At 48.0% G+C, this 20,213-nt stretch overlaps 4 protein-coding genes and 1 non-coding gene across 5 annotated transcripts; 2 read left to right on the top strand and 3 right to left on the bottom strand.

The window, feature by feature from the left end:
* Positions 1-3,032: 3,032 nt before the first annotated feature.
* DFJ58DRAFT_719530 (uncharacterized protein) lies at positions 3,033-6,323 on the bottom strand (the record flags this gene model as incomplete). Its single annotated transcript, XM_041384646.1, has 14 exons — positions 3,033-3,566; positions 3,617-3,748; positions 3,803-4,008; positions 4,068-4,295; positions 4,343-4,451; positions 4,503-4,594; positions 4,704-4,750; positions 5,104-5,166; positions 5,212-5,411; positions 5,524-5,585; positions 5,638-5,885; positions 5,934-5,961; positions 6,013-6,064; positions 6,264-6,323. The coding sequence occupies 14 exons, from the start codon at positions 6,321-6,323 to the stop codon at positions 3,033-3,035; spliced, it is 2,061 nt and encodes a 686-aa protein (XP_041235701.1).
* A 1,029-nt stretch (positions 6,324-7,352) lies between these two features.
* Positions 7,353-10,583, top strand: DFJ58DRAFT_848092 (uncharacterized protein; the record flags this gene model as incomplete). Its single annotated transcript, XM_041393576.1, has 17 exons — positions 7,353-7,419; positions 7,499-7,527; positions 7,579-7,693; positions 7,853-7,942; positions 8,037-8,553; positions 8,606-8,624; positions 8,681-8,692; positions 8,748-8,819; positions 8,874-8,982; positions 9,033-9,059; positions 9,111-9,183; positions 9,237-9,392; positions 9,451-9,554; positions 9,613-9,865; positions 9,915-10,121; positions 10,241-10,405; positions 10,454-10,583. The coding sequence occupies 17 exons, from the start codon at positions 7,353-7,355 to the stop codon at positions 10,581-10,583; spliced, it is 2,145 nt and encodes a 714-aa protein (XP_041235700.1).
* A 2,365-nt stretch (positions 10,584-12,948) lies between these two features.
* DFJ58DRAFT_t148 lies at positions 12,949-13,020 on the top strand. The gene has a single exon. It is a non-coding gene; the product is annotated as a tRNA-Glu (tRNA).
* A 386-nt stretch (positions 13,021-13,406) lies between these two features.
* DFJ58DRAFT_719529 (kinase-like domain-containing protein) lies at positions 13,407-15,743 on the bottom strand (the record flags this gene model as incomplete). Its single annotated transcript, XM_041384645.1, has 8 exons — positions 13,407-13,541; positions 13,631-13,711; positions 13,767-14,228; positions 14,378-14,427; positions 14,492-14,896; positions 14,960-15,402; positions 15,453-15,594; positions 15,653-15,743. The coding sequence occupies 8 exons, from the start codon at positions 15,741-15,743 to the stop codon at positions 13,407-13,409; spliced, it is 1,809 nt and encodes a 602-aa protein (XP_041235699.1).
* A 3,078-nt stretch (positions 15,744-18,821) lies between these two features.
* DFJ58DRAFT_908779 (uncharacterized protein) lies at positions 18,822-20,105 on the bottom strand (the record flags this gene model as incomplete). Its single annotated transcript, XM_041395126.1, has 5 exons — positions 18,822-19,379; positions 19,432-19,495; positions 19,549-19,700; positions 19,767-19,900; positions 20,081-20,105. The coding sequence occupies 5 exons, from the start codon at positions 20,103-20,105 to the stop codon at positions 19,068-19,070; spliced, it is 687 nt and encodes a 228-aa protein (XP_041235698.1). The 3' UTR covers positions 18,822-19,067.
* Between the last annotated feature and the right edge of the window lie 108 nt (positions 20,106-20,213).

The following is a 20,213-nucleotide window of genomic DNA, read 5'->3' as shown; positions in this document are numbered from 1 at the left end:
GGAGGTTGCAGTTTGAGGGGTCGGAAACGTAGTCGCGAACGGATGAGTGATAGATATTCACAGGGAGACTGGCGTCGGTAGGAATATCTATGACAGACCGTAGCTGTATCAGCGTTGTCTGCACATCTCTGCCCAGACCAGGACCAAGAAGTGACGAGACTTGCGAGATGGGAAGAGGGTCTGCGAGGGCGGCGATAATGGACAAGTGCAGGTATGCCCGCTTGGGGTCGGCACACGTGGAGAGGATACAATCGTATAACTTGTACACCTCCGTTCCTGGTAGCAGCTTGCTCGTCAGCTCAAGCATCAATTGTAACCGATCATGGGGATCACTGTCTTCATCGTCGATAATGAACTTCATCATCGTAGACGCCACGATGAAACGTCTGCCCGCTCGGCTCGCCAGCTTCGCAAGGTCAACCCCCGATGGCTGAGGGAAATCGGGATGGCGTCTTCCCAGCTGTTCGAAAGAATGCCGCAAGAAAGTACAGATATCGTTGTCAACGTCTGCGCCGTCCAACGAAATGATGCCTTCCCCAGAAGTTCTCACGGGTATCTCGCGCACCAATTGACGCACCTCGTCGTTCTGAAAGACTTCGCTAATGTACGATTCCGAGCGACTTGTGAGCAGAATGTGGGTCACGGGTAGACCAGGCTCGCGAAGAGCCCGTGAAAGGGAAAGGACGAGATCAGTGAGTTCGGGTTCCGATATGCATTCATCAAGGGCATCAATGACAAACGACAAAGGCGGACACCCGAACAATCTGGATTGAAGTTTCCGCAGAGGTCGAAGAAAGAAAGCCTCCATCTGGTCGCAGAGAGGCGTATTTGGATCTAGTAGAGCGGGATTGTCACGAATAATTCTGCTCACATCCTTCCGGATGCTTGGAAAATTGGTGGTAAGCTGATAGACAAGCGTTCGCAAAGAAATATCCAGTCCTGCAGCGTTTCGTGTGCTTGCGCGAAAAAAAGAATGTTCCCGCTAGCCGCTTTTCAACATTCGTGTCTTCAATTACTTTTAGATCTCTCATCTTGTCAGCTACTGTAAACGCAACGGCAGACTTTCCGACGCCAGCCGTGCCATGCAGCCAAACGAGCTGATTCTTCTCTGTGTCGTCCAGGAATCCGTGGATGTATTTGAGGAGATCCACCCGAGTCCCTTGCAAACATTTCGGGTGGGGATAACGCTCACTGGAGTTATATTGAGCACCCTTGACAGCGACCTCGGACAGCTTCACCCAAATTCCTTCAAGAACTGTCAAAGAGGTCAGAAAGCTTGCGAGAGATAGGAGATGGAAGTACTGACACTGGTCGTCACTCATTCACGAAGGTTGTAATATGCGAGATGCAATGAACTAACTGAAAGTACTACCTAGGTTCAAGGGTCTGGTTAGAAACGATAGTTATCTGGAGGGACAACGTACGAAGATTTGAATCAAAGCTTGTAAGTTGTGACAAGACTTAGGTTGCAGAACGATCCAGCTGTTGATTAATGGAGAGTGCGAAGCGTGATGAAGATCGGATGAACGGACGGATGGTTCAATCTATTTTGCTATGGAAAGCTCGGTGGATGGTTGTGGAATGCAGTTGAAGGACTGGCAGTAGGTGCTCGCCATAAAGTACTTGCAGAGGCTGCTGTGTGCCCACACTACCAGCGCACAGCCAAACAGATGCTTCCTGTGCCGAAGGCACAACGAGTGTTGGACCAGTAGAGTGAATTGTGATGCATGATTGTGCCACGAGTCTGTCGGACTCGGAGATCTCACCAGGAACGCCGTGAATAGTGTACGGTAAATTTCGAATTCACACAGTATATTCACAATGCGCCCTTAGAGTTAGACTGGTGGGCTGGTCACTAGTCTACCTTAGAGTCTACATAGAATTAACGTAAAATAGCCCCAGAGTCTGATTTTCACACCTCGCTAGCCTCAGCCAACTTGCAGAATCGCGGATTTGTTGGTAAATCCGAAAGATATACATGGCCCCACGAAGTAATACCTAAAACCCTACACAAATATCGACATCTAACATATATAAGCACGAGATGGCGTCTACCACGTCATGCTGTGTTGTTGCGTTCTGTCTCTTCTTCACGGCTCTTTCCGTTTTCTGCGTAATGCTGTGTTGTGGCGCGCTCATGCTCAGCGTCTCCTTTTTTTGCCGCTCTTTGCTGAGCGCTCAGTACTATGGCGACTTTTGCTTCTTTCCACGGCGTTGTTGGTCTTCAAAACGGATTCATTGCCACTCCAGAAATTGAAGATATTCGTGTAAATGTAGTCACATTTGGCGCTAACACTGCTGCTGCGGAAGACGGAATCTATCTATTGGATGCGCGGACAACTATCGGTCCCATCATAGAGGCCGATCACGCACCATTGTGTGTACCAGAACACATACCTGACTACCTTGCAATGTTGACCCATCCCGGAGTATCTGCTCATCGCCTGGATCTCTAACAGAACTGCATTTGCGCCATTCAACGAAGCCTTTCGGTGGAAAAAGCCTTGGTCAGAAACGCGCGCGTGCGGATAGTTGCTCTGCATCGTTGATTTATTGAAGTCCAACTCATCAATACTTTCGAAAGCCACTGCATTCCCCGCATTAAATTTGCGATTCATCCAAACCGTTCGTCGCGGACGGTGGATCGAAGACAGTTTCCTTTGCGACTCGCGTATGCAACTACATCTAATGGTTGTCAAGGCTTGACGCTGGCACGAACCATGCTCGACCTTCGAACGGATTCCTTTGCTCACGGTCAGTTGTACACGTCACTATTGAGGGTCAGAACGCAAAGAGACACGTTGTGTCTATTCGCAGAGGCGAACGAAGGACAAGACATTGTATTTCCTGAGTTGCTACTGTATATTGTTGTATACAACCGACCGAAGGAGAGTCTTGCTACTGTAAACACAATGTATTGACATGGAGTCGACCGAAGGGGAGTCCTTGTACTAGTATACTGGGGAGATCATTGAAGTCAGTAAACGGATAGAGTAGAGGTTATCGTAATAAATTATCGAGTCACAAAGCCCTCAAAATCCCAGCTGCTCCACAAAGCTCTGCCACGCCGCATCCAGCACCGGCGCCTCCTGTATCCCATTCGACACGCCATACGGGTGCGCCGGATGAAACGTATTCAGCACCTGCGGCTGTCCACTATAAATCTCCGCCCCATACACACTCGACCCGCTAAACTGCACGTCACTCATCGCCTGGAAGAAAGACTCAGACGAGTCAAAAGAGCCGCCCGCAGTGAATGGTGATGGCTCAAACTTGTCAAAGACGCGCATGTCTTGCATGATGCGCGGGTGTATATCGAACCCGACGCCCTGTCCATCCCATGTGAATTGTCTGCTCGGCTGGGACGAGCCGCTTGATTCGGCTTCTGATGGTGAGGAATGGGCAGACGGTGGCGAGGCGCTGGATCGAGGGCTCGTCTTGGATATCAGATGGGTTTTGCCGCCGCCAAGGCGATCGAGCTCGGCGCGGGATAAGCTGGACTGATCGTCATAAAGAGGGCGATCGACAGCGTCGTGGCCTTTTTTCCAGATTTTTGTTATTGAGTCCTGGACACATAATGAGAGGTCTGCATGGAATGCATGGAGAGGATGCTTACGAGGAGCACAGCGGCAGGTTTTGAGGTTGGCGCTGACTTTTGAAACACATCGTAGACAACATCCAGCTCGCGCAATGAAGAAGACGCTATGTTTGATTGAGGAGCACGGTTGACGATCATGCACATGACGATCTATGATATACATCGTCACGCACTTCAAGTATCGAGTTGAACAGGGCTACTCACAGCGGCGGACAAAGCGTGTGACCAGAAAAGACCCAACCGCTCAATCGCTTGGGGAATCCTCCTAACTGCATGCGAGTGACCTTCTATCACTCGCCACGCAGAGCGATACATCGCCATGACCGAGGGGCCATACTTATGCTTCAGGAGGTCACTGGGCTGGTCCTCCAAAGCTTGTGTAAAGTATCGTCGATGGATATTTAACAACGCTAAACACGTCGCAAATAAGTTTCATGAACTGATCAATATAGATGTAATGTGCGCCCACTAGTTTCTTTATTTGTAAGTAGAATGGACATCTGGACTTGCGTGAGGATAGCGGCATTTGGGAGAGTTCCGTTTCCATCACAGCGGGGCTGTAGATGAGGTGGGACAGGGAAATCGCGAATCTTTCGATCGAGTTCGAGAATGGTGCTGTAGGTGGGTGTTTTAGCTCCAAATGCAGTGACCATGACGTGGTGCAGGAGCCGCGAAAATTGCCACGACCACATGTGCCCTAAGGAGATGTGAGGATGGTGGAGTACAATAATGAGGAATACATACCACTCATCTCTTTTTCCCCTTTATCGTTAACTACCGCAAAATCATCATTTGGGTACGGAGTGTCGATCCAATCGGGAGAGACGTTCGGTGGGCGGCCGGCGTAGAAGCTCTAAAATACACAACATGAGCGAGAAGTCACAACCCTATTTTGGTGGCGCACAATCCAGGTGTCCAACATGAACATTTGCCAAAAGACGGAACTACGTTTTTGAGCAACAGCATCGCTGAGCTTCCACCTGGCACTGGAAAGATCTTGAGAATGCCATCAGTCCCAGATAAACCGAACGGGTAGCACAGAAGACGCACGGACGCCGATCTAGGGAAATGGATAAGAGACTTGTGATATGTGAGGTGGATGAACGAACCCTATAGCCAAGTTTTACAGCTAATCCGATGAACAAGTATGACCTGCTTGAATCCATCTCTAGGTCACTCATTTCCAGGTACTGCACAATATGCAGCTAATGTGAATTTTCAGCATCTTCACACTAATTTCTCGCGTAGAGTAGAAACAGACCAGTGCAATGAGAGTATGGACACTCGTTTCCATGCAGGGGGAAGTAAAGTGCATCGCCACGTGTGACAGAATATGATACTCCTGTGCCTCCACGGCATATGATGGCTTTTCAAAATCAAAGAGGGTAGCAAGAGCGAATATGCTGAACAGGAGCGAGAGATCATGAGGTCCAGGTATTCCCTCGTAACAACTGTTGGGAAAACCTGCTCAGGAGCACGACAACAAAGAAGCAGAAGAAGCATACTTTGCACGATAAACACTTCCAAGTATATTATCGAAAAGCTCCGATCGTGTCAGGGGAGTCCACCTGGAAGTTGTTAGACATCTTTCTGTCACGAGTACATGAACGTACAAGACTTTACCCCATTCAAGGTAAATCTCGCTAAGGCGGACCGCCTCCGATAATGGAGGCAGATATGAATAAACAGGTTTCCAAAGGCCATTATCAAACGGGACACTGTCAGAACCAGGCAACCAAGCATCGAGGATCTGTTTCGAAAGTCGGGGAAATGTTTCAGAAAAAGGAGGCTTTGGTTGTTGTTTCAGAGGCGGCTAAAAGAAAGCGTCACACAAATGTTGCAAAGCGGTCACAACGAACCGCACCTGAATGAGATACTGCCAGGATGTTCAGCAGATATTCATAACTTCTGAATATAGGACCTACTTCTGAACGGGCAGTGCCGCCCATAAAAATAGTTTCTCCACGAGTGCCAATGGTGAGCGTGCCTAGAACCAAACTTAGCTACGTGCATCAACAACAAACTTCAATGAACGTCACCAAATGCATCTATGACAGAATCAGCATCAGCCTTGTTCGAAGATTGGGGCCGTCGTTCTGGAAAGTCGCTGCTTGAGCTGGATTCCGGACTGTCATTTGAAATGGCTGTAATGGTGTCTGACAGCAGCGGGTGCGGTAGATCAGATGCTTCAGAGTGCATTTGGCGAAGCGTTTCCTCAAGTTCACGTATGCGCACTGACATGACTTCAATTTTGTTGTGTAACTCCTCTGTGTTCGCGAGAACAAGGCTGTGCATGTGTCAGGACGGTGAGAGAGGAAACCGAAGGGCCACATACCGATTGCCCTTTCCTGCTGTCAATGATCCTGAATACGTTTGAGGCTTGCAAAATCTTATAAATCACGGAAAGAGCAAACCACTAGGACATATTCCGGCACAACCACGTTTTACGCAGGTCTCGCATGGAACCTACACAACAACTAATTCAGCAAGGCTCTAGTGGATTATAAAGAACATAACCACATACCTTGCGATCACAGCGAAGTTTGAGTCTGATCCAACAAAGGACGAGAGCGATGGATCACAAACGGTTTCGTCAAATATGTCGTCTGAACTGAACGAAATCATCTAAAACTTACCTTCTGCACTCTGCACAAGACGTAGGTACTCTGCCAGGTTTCTTCCTTTCCTTCTGCTCGCCATTCTTTGACTCGGTTGTCCTAGTCATTGCGATGATAGTACGTATTTACACAAAAAAGGCACGAATAGGAGCGCGTCTGCGTTTAAATTACTAAGCACAACTTTGAACATAGCCCTCGGCGCTGCCGAACTACCGCGACTCGTCAGTACTTACTCATACCTTCATGATCACCCGGAACTTTCCTCCGTTTTTTTTCAAGTGCAAACACGATTTGATGCGCCTGCCGACTATATATATAAACTCCTGCCCTGTTTCACACGGAATCAAACATTGAGCAGGCCCAAGGTTTTACAACGTTTGAGCATGTATGCGATACCTTGTCTGGGCATAATGATGATCAAGCTGGGCACGCTTGTTTACCGCAGGGCGCCCGAATGCCAAGAAATTCCAAGGTAGAACCGCCATGAGTGGCTTGGGATGGCTTGTTTCCTTACGTTGTTGTGCGCAGATGTGACAGTCCCTATCAGATGTGCATGAGCATTGCATTGCTACTGGCATGATGCAAGCTGAGTCCCACAACAGAATGCCCTGGATTCAGGACGACTATTCCTGACGTTATGTTGAAAGCCGATCACTGCCATGGCCCATCTGCGATGTATCCCCCCTTCAAGCACGCCTTATACACATCCCAAAGTCCAAGCCTCCGAGTAGGACTCGACTAATATAACTAACAATGGGCATACTACTGTAGGCCCATCCTTCGTTTTTAGTTCAGCTCTTGGCTCTGCACCTATTTCGTCCCCGGTTTCGCGTGACACTTTTCCAAATGCACGCGGGGAGTTCAACATTGAGTGGATAATGCTTACTTGGAACAAAATTCATTGCGCAACATTTTGATCAGCCGAAGATTCTGTAGGATAACTAGTGCCCCACCCGCCGCGCTAGAAGCTTGCATTCGTGTTCGCCTGACGCTGTTTGAATGGATGGTGGGGCACCCTGACATATATCCCGTGAAAGATTTCGTTGCAGCCCTTCGTACTGTTCACTGAAATAGTAATGCGGCGCTTGAGCTAACCCATTCGACGCGGCTTCTGTACGGCTATTGTGACAGGTAATATGACTATCTTAGTGCATGGTGTGGGCCTTGCAGCGGCATTTCCGATCGATGCGAACATTGCGAAGAGTCTCTCTTAGTAGTACTGGATATATCACGCCTTCTGTAATTACCGTGCAGATTTGATACAACATCGTTTCTGACCTAGTTCTTATTTGGAAGACTTGGAAGGTCCAGGTGTGTAGCACTGGTGGACCACCTTCAATGATATCACGACTCACCTATTAGGTTGGGAACGTCACGAGATCTAAGACAGTATGGCAAGTGGGTCCTGGTACCTTTCTGAAGCGAGAGGGAAACGGGCCTAGTGCAAATTCAAAGTTTGAGCCAGAAGCGCGATGCAGTGCGTTATTGTTGTACCATGGTACGAAGTTCGACGTCATGCATACGGTAACTGCATAACTGAATGGCGTATATATCGGCTGAATATGAACCAAAACTAGATTACTTCCTCGGATATCTACATAGCGGAGAATTTGAAATTGAATTGTCAATGCGGAAGTCGGCTTTCTCTATAAGCCCAAGGCAATGCTTAGGAAATTCCTTCTTTGGGAGTTAGACAAAGTTCCAAATTACATAAAGGAACCTATTAGTAAGCAATCTTCTAAACCTTTTATGTAACGCACGTGTGTATATACGAGCGCTGAAACTAAATATGAGAATTACAACTGTTGGACATCTAACAGCCCTGCATCTTGATGGTAGCTATCATTGCACTTGCACTTCCGTTCAAAGACTTGAGGAATACCCGGCGGTTATCCGGCTCAACAACTACAGCGATGTTAGACGCCCGCGCTTACTCGGAACCGGCAATATTGAGGACACTCGCAAGACCCAATTCAAATCGAACGTTATTCGGTTCGGGCGACAGGCGAGAACTCAGCTGGTTATCGTGGAACAAGTAGAATCTTCCACGGAAGCTATTCATACCCACACTTTGATCTGCGCCCTTCCGGCTCTTAAAAAGCCACCAGGCTGTAAACAACTGCCAAGGTCTTCGGATTGTACCATATCACTCCCCTCCAGTCATGGCACAAGATATGCAGCCATTGTGCAGCAGAAGCCACAACCCACTCCACTGGTGCTCAGCGACTATTCTGAAAATGCAAACGGTTATTCAGTTTCCAACGGGCAAGGTTCATCGAATCAGTTTGACCCAATTCTACCCCCTGCACATACCAACAGAACGTTGGTGCTGTGTTTGTAGGTTGTTTTCGATAATGCGTTTTGATCATTGACTGACTGTCCTGTTGAGTGATGGAACCGGTGACCAGGTGAGCGCACTTCCTTCTCTAATAGCGCTTAATAGTTGATCAGCCTTCGTGAACAGTTTAGCTCGGATGTGTGTTTCCGTTCATGTTCCTCAGAGGGTTCTTCGGATCTGACTGCCCATTCAGAACTCTAACATCGTCCAGCTATTCAGCATGCTCGTCAAGAATGATCCCTCTTTGCAGATGGTATATTATCAGGTAATATGTCACAATTTTTAGACCTGTACTCGGCTTACCCATGGCATGCCATAGGCCGGCATAGGGACGTACACTATCCCGGAGATGGCCACGCCCATGATGGCCAAGCTTTCCAAGACTGTTGACATGATGATTGGGAATCATCTCAACGCCCATGTGATGGGTCAGTCAGAATTAATATAAGTCCTATCTTTGGTTCCTAATTTCAAATAGGAGGATACGAGTTTCTCATGCAGAATTGTAAGTCAGAATGCACTCCGCGGGTGGTGTGACTAATTTTGGCTTTTGTAGATCATGCTGGTGATAAGATTTGTATCTTCGGCTTTTCACGAGGCGCCTACACCGCCCGAGCGCTTGCTGGAATGTATGTTTTCCCGGATCCTTGTCGGCCATAGTTCCAACCTATTATACTTGCAGGATTCACAAAGTCGGGCTTCTACCTCGCTGCAATCACCAACAAGTTCCCTTTGCATACCACATGTACAGCCGTGATGACGATGAAGGCTGGGCACAAAGTACTGCATTCAAGAAGGCTTTCTCCATTAATGTGGACATCGAATTTGTTGGTGTCTGGTAAGTTCACGGCGCTGGTTTCGTGTGAGCCATGATCTAAACTTCATTTTGTGAATAGGGATACCGTTAGTTCGGTAGGAATCATTCCTAAACGCTTGCCCTTCACGGCGGCGAACAACAGTATCAGGTACTTCCGTCACGCAATTTCTCTTGACGAACATCGTGTGTATGTGTCTCAAATTCTTTTTCAATGACTCGCTATCTAATTTGCAATGCTCAGGCGCTTCAAGCCGAGCCTTTGGATACGCGCAACTGAGGAGCACAAGAAACGTGGGCGTTCAACCTCATCACATGCCTCGCAGCATCCTGAGGCGTCTCCCGGACCTGCAGGAACTCAAACATGGTAAAGGCAGCCCAGACAGTGAAGCAACCAAGAAGTCACATCACCATCACGAAGATCAGGATGAAATGGAACAACGGTTCGCAACTGCTGATGCGCAGCCCATCGTAGAGACGAACGTCGAAGAGGTTTGGTTTGCTGGATGTCATTGCGGTAAGAACCTCGAGTTTGGCGAAGTGCAGTTCTAATCACAAAGCAGACGTCGGCGGAGGTTCTGTCAAGAACGGTACCCGCAATAGCCTAGCTCGCATACCGCTTCGGTGGATGATTCGAGAATTATTCAAGCTTCAAATCGGCATCATCTTCCACCAGAACATGTTTGCAAAAATTGGCATGGATCACAAAAACCTCTACCCTCCATACAAGCTTGGCAGCCTCGGCCTCCTGCAGTATATCAATCTCCGGAGGCCCCATCTCCTCCTGGCTCGCCCGAAATCGCCCACAAAGGCCCCATGAGCTTCCGCCGCCTGAAGTCGTTTACTAACGATCCTACGATGATCGTCTATAGTGACGGTGGTAAATTCGTAAGCGAGGAACTCGAGGACTTGGCAGATGCTACTAGCCCGATGTATGACCAGCTCCGCCTCGCACGTGCATGGTGGAGTCTGGAGGTCATCCCACAAATGCTTCACTACCAGCGTGACGAGGATAACTCTTTGGTTGACCAGTACACGTACGTTATCTCGTGCTTCATTTTCTATCATGCTGACTTCGATGGAAGGGTCAACATGGGGCGTGGCCGGCACGTTCATCTCCAACACAAGGCTGGCGTCAAATTCCATAGGTCTGTCAAGATTCGCATGGAGGCGGATAATCTCAAAGACGGAAAATACTGGCCCAAGGCGAACTAAAGGTGGAGCCTCAATGGATTGACTGAGCTTTTTCCGATGCGATTCACACATTTATGCGCTTGGCTTCCTTGTATCCGGCCTGTGGTACGACTTCGTGATATATTGTACGCCTGTACGTAGTACGTGCTATGTTGTAATGAATGACCCATTCTTTTAGTTACATCTCCTTGACTTATGCGTGTGAACTTGACTGTATGTTAAGTTATGGCTGTGCTGTAGCCTAATCATACTTTAAAAAAACCGACTTATGTCGAGGATTTTACGCCGTTTTACGGTCACGTGATGCGTTCCAGTGACCTTCCGCCGGATTCTCTCCTCCTTGAACTTCCTTCATTGCGACGCGCGTCGTTCTCGTCGTTGCCAGTGGTTGTTCTCGTTTTCAAACGCTCTCGACTTTCCGAGCGCTCGGAGCGCTCGGCTCGAACGGTAATACATGAATCCGACTATTTAAAACAACGTTATAACAAAGCAAATCGACGGATACAAAGGGCAAAGACAGTCAGACTACAACAGCCGCGGTGAGTGGTTTCTGTGCTTACGAGTGGTCCTCAAGTGCAGGTACAGGCGCGGTGCATCCTGTAATGCGAAGACGAACGGAACGGGAGCTGCAGATCTGCGCGTTATAGTACTGGTAAGTAAGACGCGTCGGGTTGCTGATTCGTCAGCGAAGTCACGTGCTTTGGCGTTTTACACGCCTGTGGTAAAATGAGGCAAAAAAAAACCGACATTTCATTTGCATTTCATCAATCCTGGCTTGTGGGGGCAAGGAAGGAGCTGTTTTCCTCGATCGATAGTATGTCCCAAGCACCTCGAGCAGACGGACTTTCTCGGTTACCTCCATGTGCCCGATCGATTGTCAAGAAGCTGTGCTGCACGTGTTGACAGTAGCCTATCTAGTACATGGTTTGATTATCAGCTCAAAAAGTTGGTGAGAGTCGTCCCTCAAGTCGGCGCCCGCTCTCCTAGGCCCTCTTCCGCTTTCAGATCTCTGAGCGGCCTTCTCAGGCTCCAGCAAAACTTTTTTTTGATTTTGTGATGAGAATCCGAACGTCAACTTGTACAGTGACATGTCTTTCATCGATGTTTCGGAGGTATTGTTCCCTGACGCTGAAGGCTGAGGTTGAATAATAAGGTCACCTGTCTTGAGACGGCCTGGTACGTATACTGCGCAGTGCGCGCCGTGGAACAATGGAAAGACTGCCGAACAAACTGCGAACTGGAATAGACCACCATAACCGGTCGGACCTCGAACCAGTGACGCGAGACCTGACTTGTTTTTTCAAAGCAGCCGTTGCCTCACATGCTTCTTTGGCTGCCTGCAAAGGGCCTGCTGACCAGGTGGTCTTGATATCGTCCACGGTAGAGGTACATCCTGTGAGTCCTGCTGTCACTTTCAATAAGTTCCGAGTGTGGCAGCCAAACCAGCGCCGGCTCTTCAATGGCCCATGGGCGACTCGGAAAGCAAAATGTTCTGTATGTTCTGATCCAGTTATTCAGTTGACATCCTACCGCTTGACGCCGACCACCGGATAACGTCGTATCCCATCCCTCTTTCGCAGATCATCAATCATGCCTGACGGAATCGAATCGTTGCGGAACCGTGAAATACTATTCTGGTTTCCTTCACATAACAAATGGAACATATCCTTTCTTTTGATGTGTTTCTCTGCATAGTACTACACCCTCGGCACATACATCAGACCCACCAGCAGCGCTTTCGAGGTTCTTCCTTCGCCGACGGAAGACCCTCTCAGCCTAGTACTGTGGCTGAATGGCGGCCCTGGCTGCACTGCCATGCAGACCGACCTTCTGCATGAACATGTTCCGTGCCTCATCACCGACGAAGGTATTATAATAGCACCAGGCACAACCCGTACCGTGACAGTTGGAACAAGAACACAGATATATCATACTCCTGGATCTACCAGTCGGATCTAGTTTCCCATACCCCGACGGATCGTCTACCACGATACTGCTAAAGATAGGTATGTAACATTGATTATTGGGGTCTCTAAACACTACGCCATCTCAACGAGTCTACCCCGTCTGCCCGGCCCGTTCGACTACAGAGGGATTTCTCGATTTGTGGAGGAAGTTCGTCTACTAGAGAATAAGTAAACTTGGTCCTTGAGTTGGTCGACTACGATCAGGGGCACATAGATTGCATCATCATAGGGTCAGTGCTGCTCTTTCAAAACTCAGTTCGTCTTCGTTGATGGTATACGAAGTTTCAAATCATGTCCGGGAGTATGGATGAAAGCTGAGTACGTTCAATACTCTCGGGTTTTGCTCGGGCTCTCATTCGAATAACCTGACCTTGTCATTACGTGTACCATAAATCAACAGAAGTCGGTACAGTAAGCAATCGGATATGGTGTAATGGTTAACATTGCCGCCTCTCACGCGGCAGCTCGGGGTTCGATTCCCCGTATCCGAATTTTTTTCTTTCCTCGGAGGCCTTGTCTTAACGTCCAACTGAAACTGAACATAACACAATGACAACTTGACTAAATCGATACCATCGATATCGCAGCGAGGTGATGTCGTTTTGCAATTCTGACTCTGGGTGGTTAGATTCAGATATTGAAACTTTGAAGCTCTAAACTCCCTCAGATAGAATATGCCGAACTTTTTGGCTGGTCGACGGATCATAACTCACAATTGAATACAGCTGCATGCACGCCTCGCGATCGCGCTAAACCAAGTGACATAATAGTACAAGCGTGCTAGATGGGTAACAGTGGGGAAACAAAGGAACAACAAAGACAGCATCTATCGATAATGAGCAAATAGCACTGAGCGTGATATACTGACAATTCCAAGTTATGACCTCGCCATAATTTGGACGGATTTCTTACTCTCCCCGCCAGCGAGTTCGAGAATCAACCGACATGCAACATCCATAAATACAAAAGGCGAAACCACCTCGTCTTCCTTAAGTGCGAGATGGTCTTTGTCCTTGATGGACCGTCCATCTGAACTCGAGTCAGGAAGATATGCATCAGGATCGGCCATGTCGAATTTTCCAGCCGCCGGGTTCGGCGGACGCTTTGTACGTCTTTTTTGTGGTGGAAGTCGACGAGATAATTTATCGAGTCCACCATGTAGAGCTGGAGATTCATGAGGACCTGATAATGCGTCAGCTGCAGCATAATTCTTAGCATGAAACAAAGGTGTGCATACCACAACGTCCTGGACTCTAGCTCGGGTCTCTACAAAGTAGACGCTTGCAGCCACGCGCAAATCTACCGATTCGCTGCCATCCATCTCCCTTGCGCGCTCAATCTTCGCGCCCCCGTCCATGCTACTCCTTGGCCGGGACTTAACACCTCCTAAGCCCCCCAAGTTCCTCTTCTCCTTCCACTCCATTCCGAGTGCCTTGAGCGTTCGATAGATCTCCAGCATAACTTCCATAGGCGGACTTCTGCTGCGAATCCCGAAGTGCCACTTCGTCCGGTGTTGCTTCTTCTCTTTAACAGGCCATGCACGTTTGGCATTTGCATATGATGCAAGATGGTGCTGTTCCGGTAGCTGGTCGGGGAGGGGCAGCGAAGAGTTGAGCACAGCAAATGTGTTGAGGTCGCGTTCGCCGTATTCACCGTCAGGCGTGGAAAAAATCGAGTCCATCGTCGATGTCGTCGTCTTCTTCGCCATTGTCATATTCAGCGTTTAAATTCGGCTTCAAAGGGATTGTCTTCGGAATCGCCCGGGGGTGAGAGAGCGTTGGGTGAGAGCGTATTCCGTGGCTGGAAGGTTATCAATGCAGGTGCAAAACTATAAGTATCAGTACTCACATCCATCGCTGCGAGTTGGGCATCTCGTTCTTGTTCCTCGAACTCTGCCACTTGGAAGGTAATCAGTCAACCAGTGCTGTAAACATTAGCTACACTGATAATGCAAATACCTACAGTCACGGCCAGCACGGCGTTTGTCTCGTAGGAGCATGTATGCAACCTTGACCGCGTTCCCTTGAACACCGTCATCCCGTCTCAGACACTCCCAGATATCTTCCTTGTCCACGCCTTCCATGCGCGTTGACAGTTCGTCGATTACATCCTCCTCTATGCGTCCAAGACCGTCAATAATCTCGAAGTCGAGTACCTTAGCCTGGGTGACAAGGGACGATAGCGTACCAAGCACAGGACCAGGGGGTGGAGGGAGAGGAGTTAGGTAGCGGGGAAGATCAGTCCTGAAAAATGCGTGCTGCGTTATTTCGGGGATGGTTATACGTTTGACAGGATCGATAGCGAGCATGTGGTTAATCAGGCCGCGGGCATCAGCACCAAGATAAGACGGCATATGGTAAGAACCCTCTGTAAGATATCAGTATATACATTCTCAGGAAGAAGGCTACAAGTACAAGGGGAAAGACGTACGGCTAATTTTGGTGAACAGGGTTTGGACATCATCGTCTTCGAAAGGTAGCCTTCCACACAGCATGACATAGAGAATTACTCCACAGCTCCAGACGTCGATCTCTGGGCCGGTGTAAAGCCCCCCTCGGATCACTTCTGGGGCGGCATAATTAGGACTACCACAGCTCGTCTTGAGGAAATCACCATCCTTGATCTCATTGGAAAGCCCAAAGTCCGCTATTTTGACGTTGAGATCGTCATCAAGAAGCACGTTCTCTGGCTTGAGATCTCGGTGGACGATTTTGAGCTTGTGGCTGTACTCTATCCCTGAGATGAGTTGCTGAAAGAACCTCCGGGCTCGGGGCTCCGGCATCCGTCCGTTAGCTACAATGTAATTGAAGAGTTCGCCACCAGCGTACTCGAGAACGATGATGATATCTGTAGGGGTAGAAATCACCTCGTAGCTAAAAAAAAATCATAAGATGACACAGCAACAATTGTTTGAAGGACATACAGCTTGATGATATGCGGGTGCCGCAGGGTTCGCATGTACTCCACTTCCCTCTGGACACGAGTCTTGGTCTTGGTCATATGGATGACTGCCTTGGATATGTACTTCATGGCAACTTTCTGACCTGTTATGGTGTGAGTAGCCACTGCAGAACATTCATTAGTCCATCCAGTGCAGAGATCGAGTAAATTTGAAAGATGTACTTTTGACCTTGCCAAACGTCCCCTCGGCGATATCCTGTATGACTGTGTATTCACCCAGCTTTGTCGCCGGGTACACTGTTTGTTCGCTCATGGCGGAGAGCCGTCGGTGGATGAGTATTCGTTGCCGTCTTCGCGATCGTCGAGCTGGTGTTGTGCGTCTGAATTGCGGGAAAATTGGGAAGTACTTGGGATTGATGTTGTTACGTACTTGATTTTGGGGTCTCATCTGCTTATGTATATTTTGTCATTCCCAGGTTGACTCAACCCCACTTTTTGCTTGGCGATAACTGTAACAAAGTTCAAAGGTCGGATTTGCCAATTTTGGTTCAGATTCAATTAGGCGTGGATTTTCTTGAGCATGAATTCCCATCACACTTTTAACGTATTCAATATATCCCGACATACTAATCGTATACTTCGAGGAGGCTTTTCCAAGGTTCAATTTCTACCAATTTTGACTTCAGTGACTAACTGTGTGATTCAGATCGCACCCCTGCATGATGGTTTTGAGGTGGGATATATTATCGTTCATCGATGCATCATGCCATTGGATGTCGCCTAAGCGAAATAGTTATGATCTAGCACGTTGCACCGTAATACGGCGTACGTCGCAGAGAATCCCCCCGGCGTGATCAACGAGCTCATTCACCGATCACCGATCAATGAAGTTCTTCAACTCCCTCTGCGATCCGCATGTCATCCGACTTACCATCAGGTTTAACGGCAAGTACCAGAATTCTCTCCGTTGGAGTGAAGCCTAAATAAATTGATACAACTCTCACCGGACGAAGGATCTATTGTTTACGAACGAGTGTGGGCTTCCGGGGGCACAGGACCGGATAATCGTTCCTTCTTTATTTTTCAAAGCCTCCGACTGCGTAGTAATTGCAGCTGAAACACCATCATATTTCACAGCATATCATTAACACCATATGATACTCATCTGCCAGATTACTCGCACTAAGCCCTTCCAAGCCATATAAATTTCAAATGGATCACCTTCATCTCCGGGTTTGGAAGATTGCTCCATCGGAAAGCGTGAACGATGTTTATCTGCTATTTGTTGAGTGTGCTCTCAGCTGGTGGGGAAACTGCTGATGACGAGCAGCTTTGGCAATAATATACTGCCTTATACAAGGTGACAATTCGAATGCTGTGGAACAACCTTCTCTTGCCACGTCCCATAGATAATGCAGCTCCACTCGACCGAAAGGTAATTTCAATTACATAGTGTTGCGCAGATAAGTTTTGACTTTGCCCGAAGATAAGTCATATTTAGATACTCGCTCTACGACTACGTCACGATCCCGTAAGTCCGTCCGTGCTCCGTCAACGTTCAACCACAATCTAGCTACTAGCGCGAAGAACCGAAACTTCTTCTGCGATGCTCGGCATTCGGGTAATAATGGAACGTGATATTTGAATGTTGAACAGTCAACGTTTAACTTCCAAGGTGTCTTTGCTTCCATCGTTTCGAGCGCTGTACTATCAAACCTGCCAGAAAACGATCACACCCGTCTTCCGAGTCGCGGCTCATTTGACAGCAGTACTCGAGCTATGACTCAACAACAAATGTTGTACCCAATCAATTCAATCGATGATCATCCGGTTCTGGGAAACAAGTTCATTCTTCGGCGCTTGTCAATGCGATACCACGCCTGGTACTCACTAAGCCTCACTAGCAGTGCAACATACCCAGCTATAGCAACTAGGCACAGATAGAATGCTGCTATGTTAAATCTCCATGGACGAGTGCGGACCAAAACTTATAATCGTTCCTCCTTTGCTCTCACACATGCAATTCGTGGAATCCTGTCGCCCTTGTCAAGTTGTTCATAAAAATGGAGCAGTGCGGTATAGCGGTGCATCAAGGCAGTCTCCTTGCGGTCGCTTGATCTCTGGATGCCAGTGAGGCATGCGACTAATAAAGCAAAAAAGTTGATATTCGCCGTCTATCTTTGCTATCAGTGCAATATGCCGTGAACGAATGGCATGTGAACCGGACGCACCATCAGGGTTCAAATGGACGCTAGTCTCAGTGTCTTGTTCCTACAGCCCCTGCGGTGGGGGGCTTCCAATAATGACAGGATACACAACTTTCCGCGTTCCGCGTTGAAGTTGACAATGGCATTAATTAAAACCAAGGGATCCTGCGGGTTCGTTTTAACGCGGGAATACAGTGCAGGAACCCTAAAAATTCATATCATAGCGCCGAGGTCAGGGATAATTGCTTCTGGCGCGTTATAGCAGTAGGTTAGAGGATGTGATGCGTAATGGTCTTCCTAGATTCAGCGACCAAAAAAAGCAGGATCAAATCTCTTTAGGTCAGCCATTGGGGCAACCGAATTCGTTCGGAGATATGTAGATAGGGTAAAAGGAGGACTTTTGCAAGGAAAAATAGTTTCAGCTTTGAATTTAGCAACGTGCAATGAAAGGGGCGCAGTCATAGCATATTTGATCTACTTACCTGTGTGCACAATGTGGCGGATACTGAGGCTGGCCGAGTGAGAAGGAACCCAACCGGTTGTCGGATAAATGCCGCCATACAAACATTGCTGAAGCAATGAAATAGCACAACGCACCTTTAGAGTTATTGGTTTCAATAATCATTCACTAATCGGTCATAATCAATTTTTCGGTAATGTGGTAGGAGAAGGTCGACTAGTGTTGTGCTGCCTCATGCGGATCGGGATCGTGTTCAAAAAATCTATTTCCCTGTGAAGGATTGGTAACAAAGTTCAGCAGATTTAGGTTGCAGTGAGTGACTACATACCAGCGACGATTCTAGTAAGATACACAATTACCCACCCCTGCATTGATGTCACAGGAATCACCCAACTCGACTGAGCAGGCGAGCTTCTCATAATAGTCTGATCACCTTCCTTACTTGACAGGGAGGCGGAGCCAGATTATTCAAATGTCAGGTGCCTGCGATAACCCCTCCGAATAAACAGAACAATTACATGAAATGAAGTTGCGAGTTTCTTTCTTGAGCTTTAAATGAAAGGACTTTTGCTCACTTCAATACACGCTTGTTGTATATGATGAAGACAACTACCTTGCATTTTTGGGACATTGACTATCCTTGAAAATAATATATGTTTGAAGCGGCTGTAGATAGTCATCAGACCAACATGTTCAGTGAGGTCTCTCTCACTCGAAAAATGCTGTAAAATATTTCAGGATCTCTAAGATTGTGACACGCTAACAATGATAAGGATCAGCACGTCAGCATAACTCTGAAATGTTCAGAGGGATCATCAGGCAAGATTATGCAAACTAGTGATTTCATATAGAGAATGGGTGGTAAAACATACACATGGATATGCGGGAATGATGCTCCGAGTCCTATAGTACAAACATGCGAAGGAAAAAAAATGAAGGAATTACGGAAAAAGAAAACACGCAACGTAGATTATGCAGCCACTTTTGTGGCCATTACCTCCTTCTTCAACGCATCGCACTTGATTTCTTGCGCTTCAGCATGCCCGATTGTCTTTGCGAGCTTCTCCTCCCTGTTCTGCAAGCGCTGCTCCATGCCGAGGACGAGGAGGCGAATCTGTTCTACCTGCGATAACGTAGCCTCCACCGCAGCTTGAGAGACGGGCGCAGAGGCAGATGAATCAGGAGTGCCTGACTGAGGTGTCAGCGCCCCTCGAGAGAAGACGGACCCCATGACAGCACGAGCTGCGAATGTTGATGAAGACGGCGCTATGTCGAGCACACTCTGAGGGCATATCAGATATATGCGATGCATGATATTTAGTAAGAGTGTATACCTGCCAATTCTCGCCCGCGAATTTGGCCAGAGCTTGTTCCAACATTTTCTCCCTTGTCTTCACCCTACGACAACGTACCGTCTGGAGCGAATAATAGGCACACGTATATGTACGCACCTGTCTAGTTCTGCCATGCACCTTTCATTCTCTCTCTGAGTTCCCTGCAGGATCAGATCCAGATTTTTGTATTCCTTCTCCAGCTCTTGGATCCTTTCAATGGGTGGCCTCAAAGTAAGTTGTTGTTGTAGCGTCAATATCGTCGATTGAAGCTTGAATAAGTCCAAGTCAACTCATTTGTGCAGCACAGATCATCGCACAGGATTAATTAAACTGACCTTATCATTCTCGCGATCTTTGTCTAGGACTTGCCGTCGTAATACATCTTCGATAGTAGGTTCGTCTCCCTCACGAAGAATGCCGAGATCATCTGCAGCTGATACAAGAGGTGTTTTTTCCGTAGTTGCGCACACTGTGTGCGCGGCGCATGCTCGCCATCTGACCTCACGTCGTCGTTAACGAAAAACCCTCCGGCTGAGGCTCCCAAGAACGCGTGGTTGACAACCGCATGCACGTGACTGACCGCGTTTGAGGAGTTGATTTACGGAACTAGTACTTGTCAACACATCAAGCACAGAACATACGAAATTACAGCAACGGTAGATGCCCTGGCGCATAAGGGACAGAAGAGAATCGAGAACGGACCCCTCCGTTAGAGGCTGTTCGGCAACCAGATGTTGCCTAACATTTGCCAAATGTCATCTCGGCTTGGATTTTGCCGAAGT

The sequence above is a fragment of the Suillus subalutaceus genome (assembly GCF_016647625.1).
Source record: "Suillus subalutaceus strain FC151 chromosome Unknown DFJ58scaffold_271, whole genome shotgun sequence".
Taxonomy (NCBI): Eukaryota; Fungi; Basidiomycota; class Agaricomycetes; order Boletales; family Suillaceae; genus Suillus; species Suillus subalutaceus.
The sequence above is the reverse complement of the archived record's forward strand: the minus strand, read 5'-3'. Positions and strand labels throughout refer to the sequence as shown.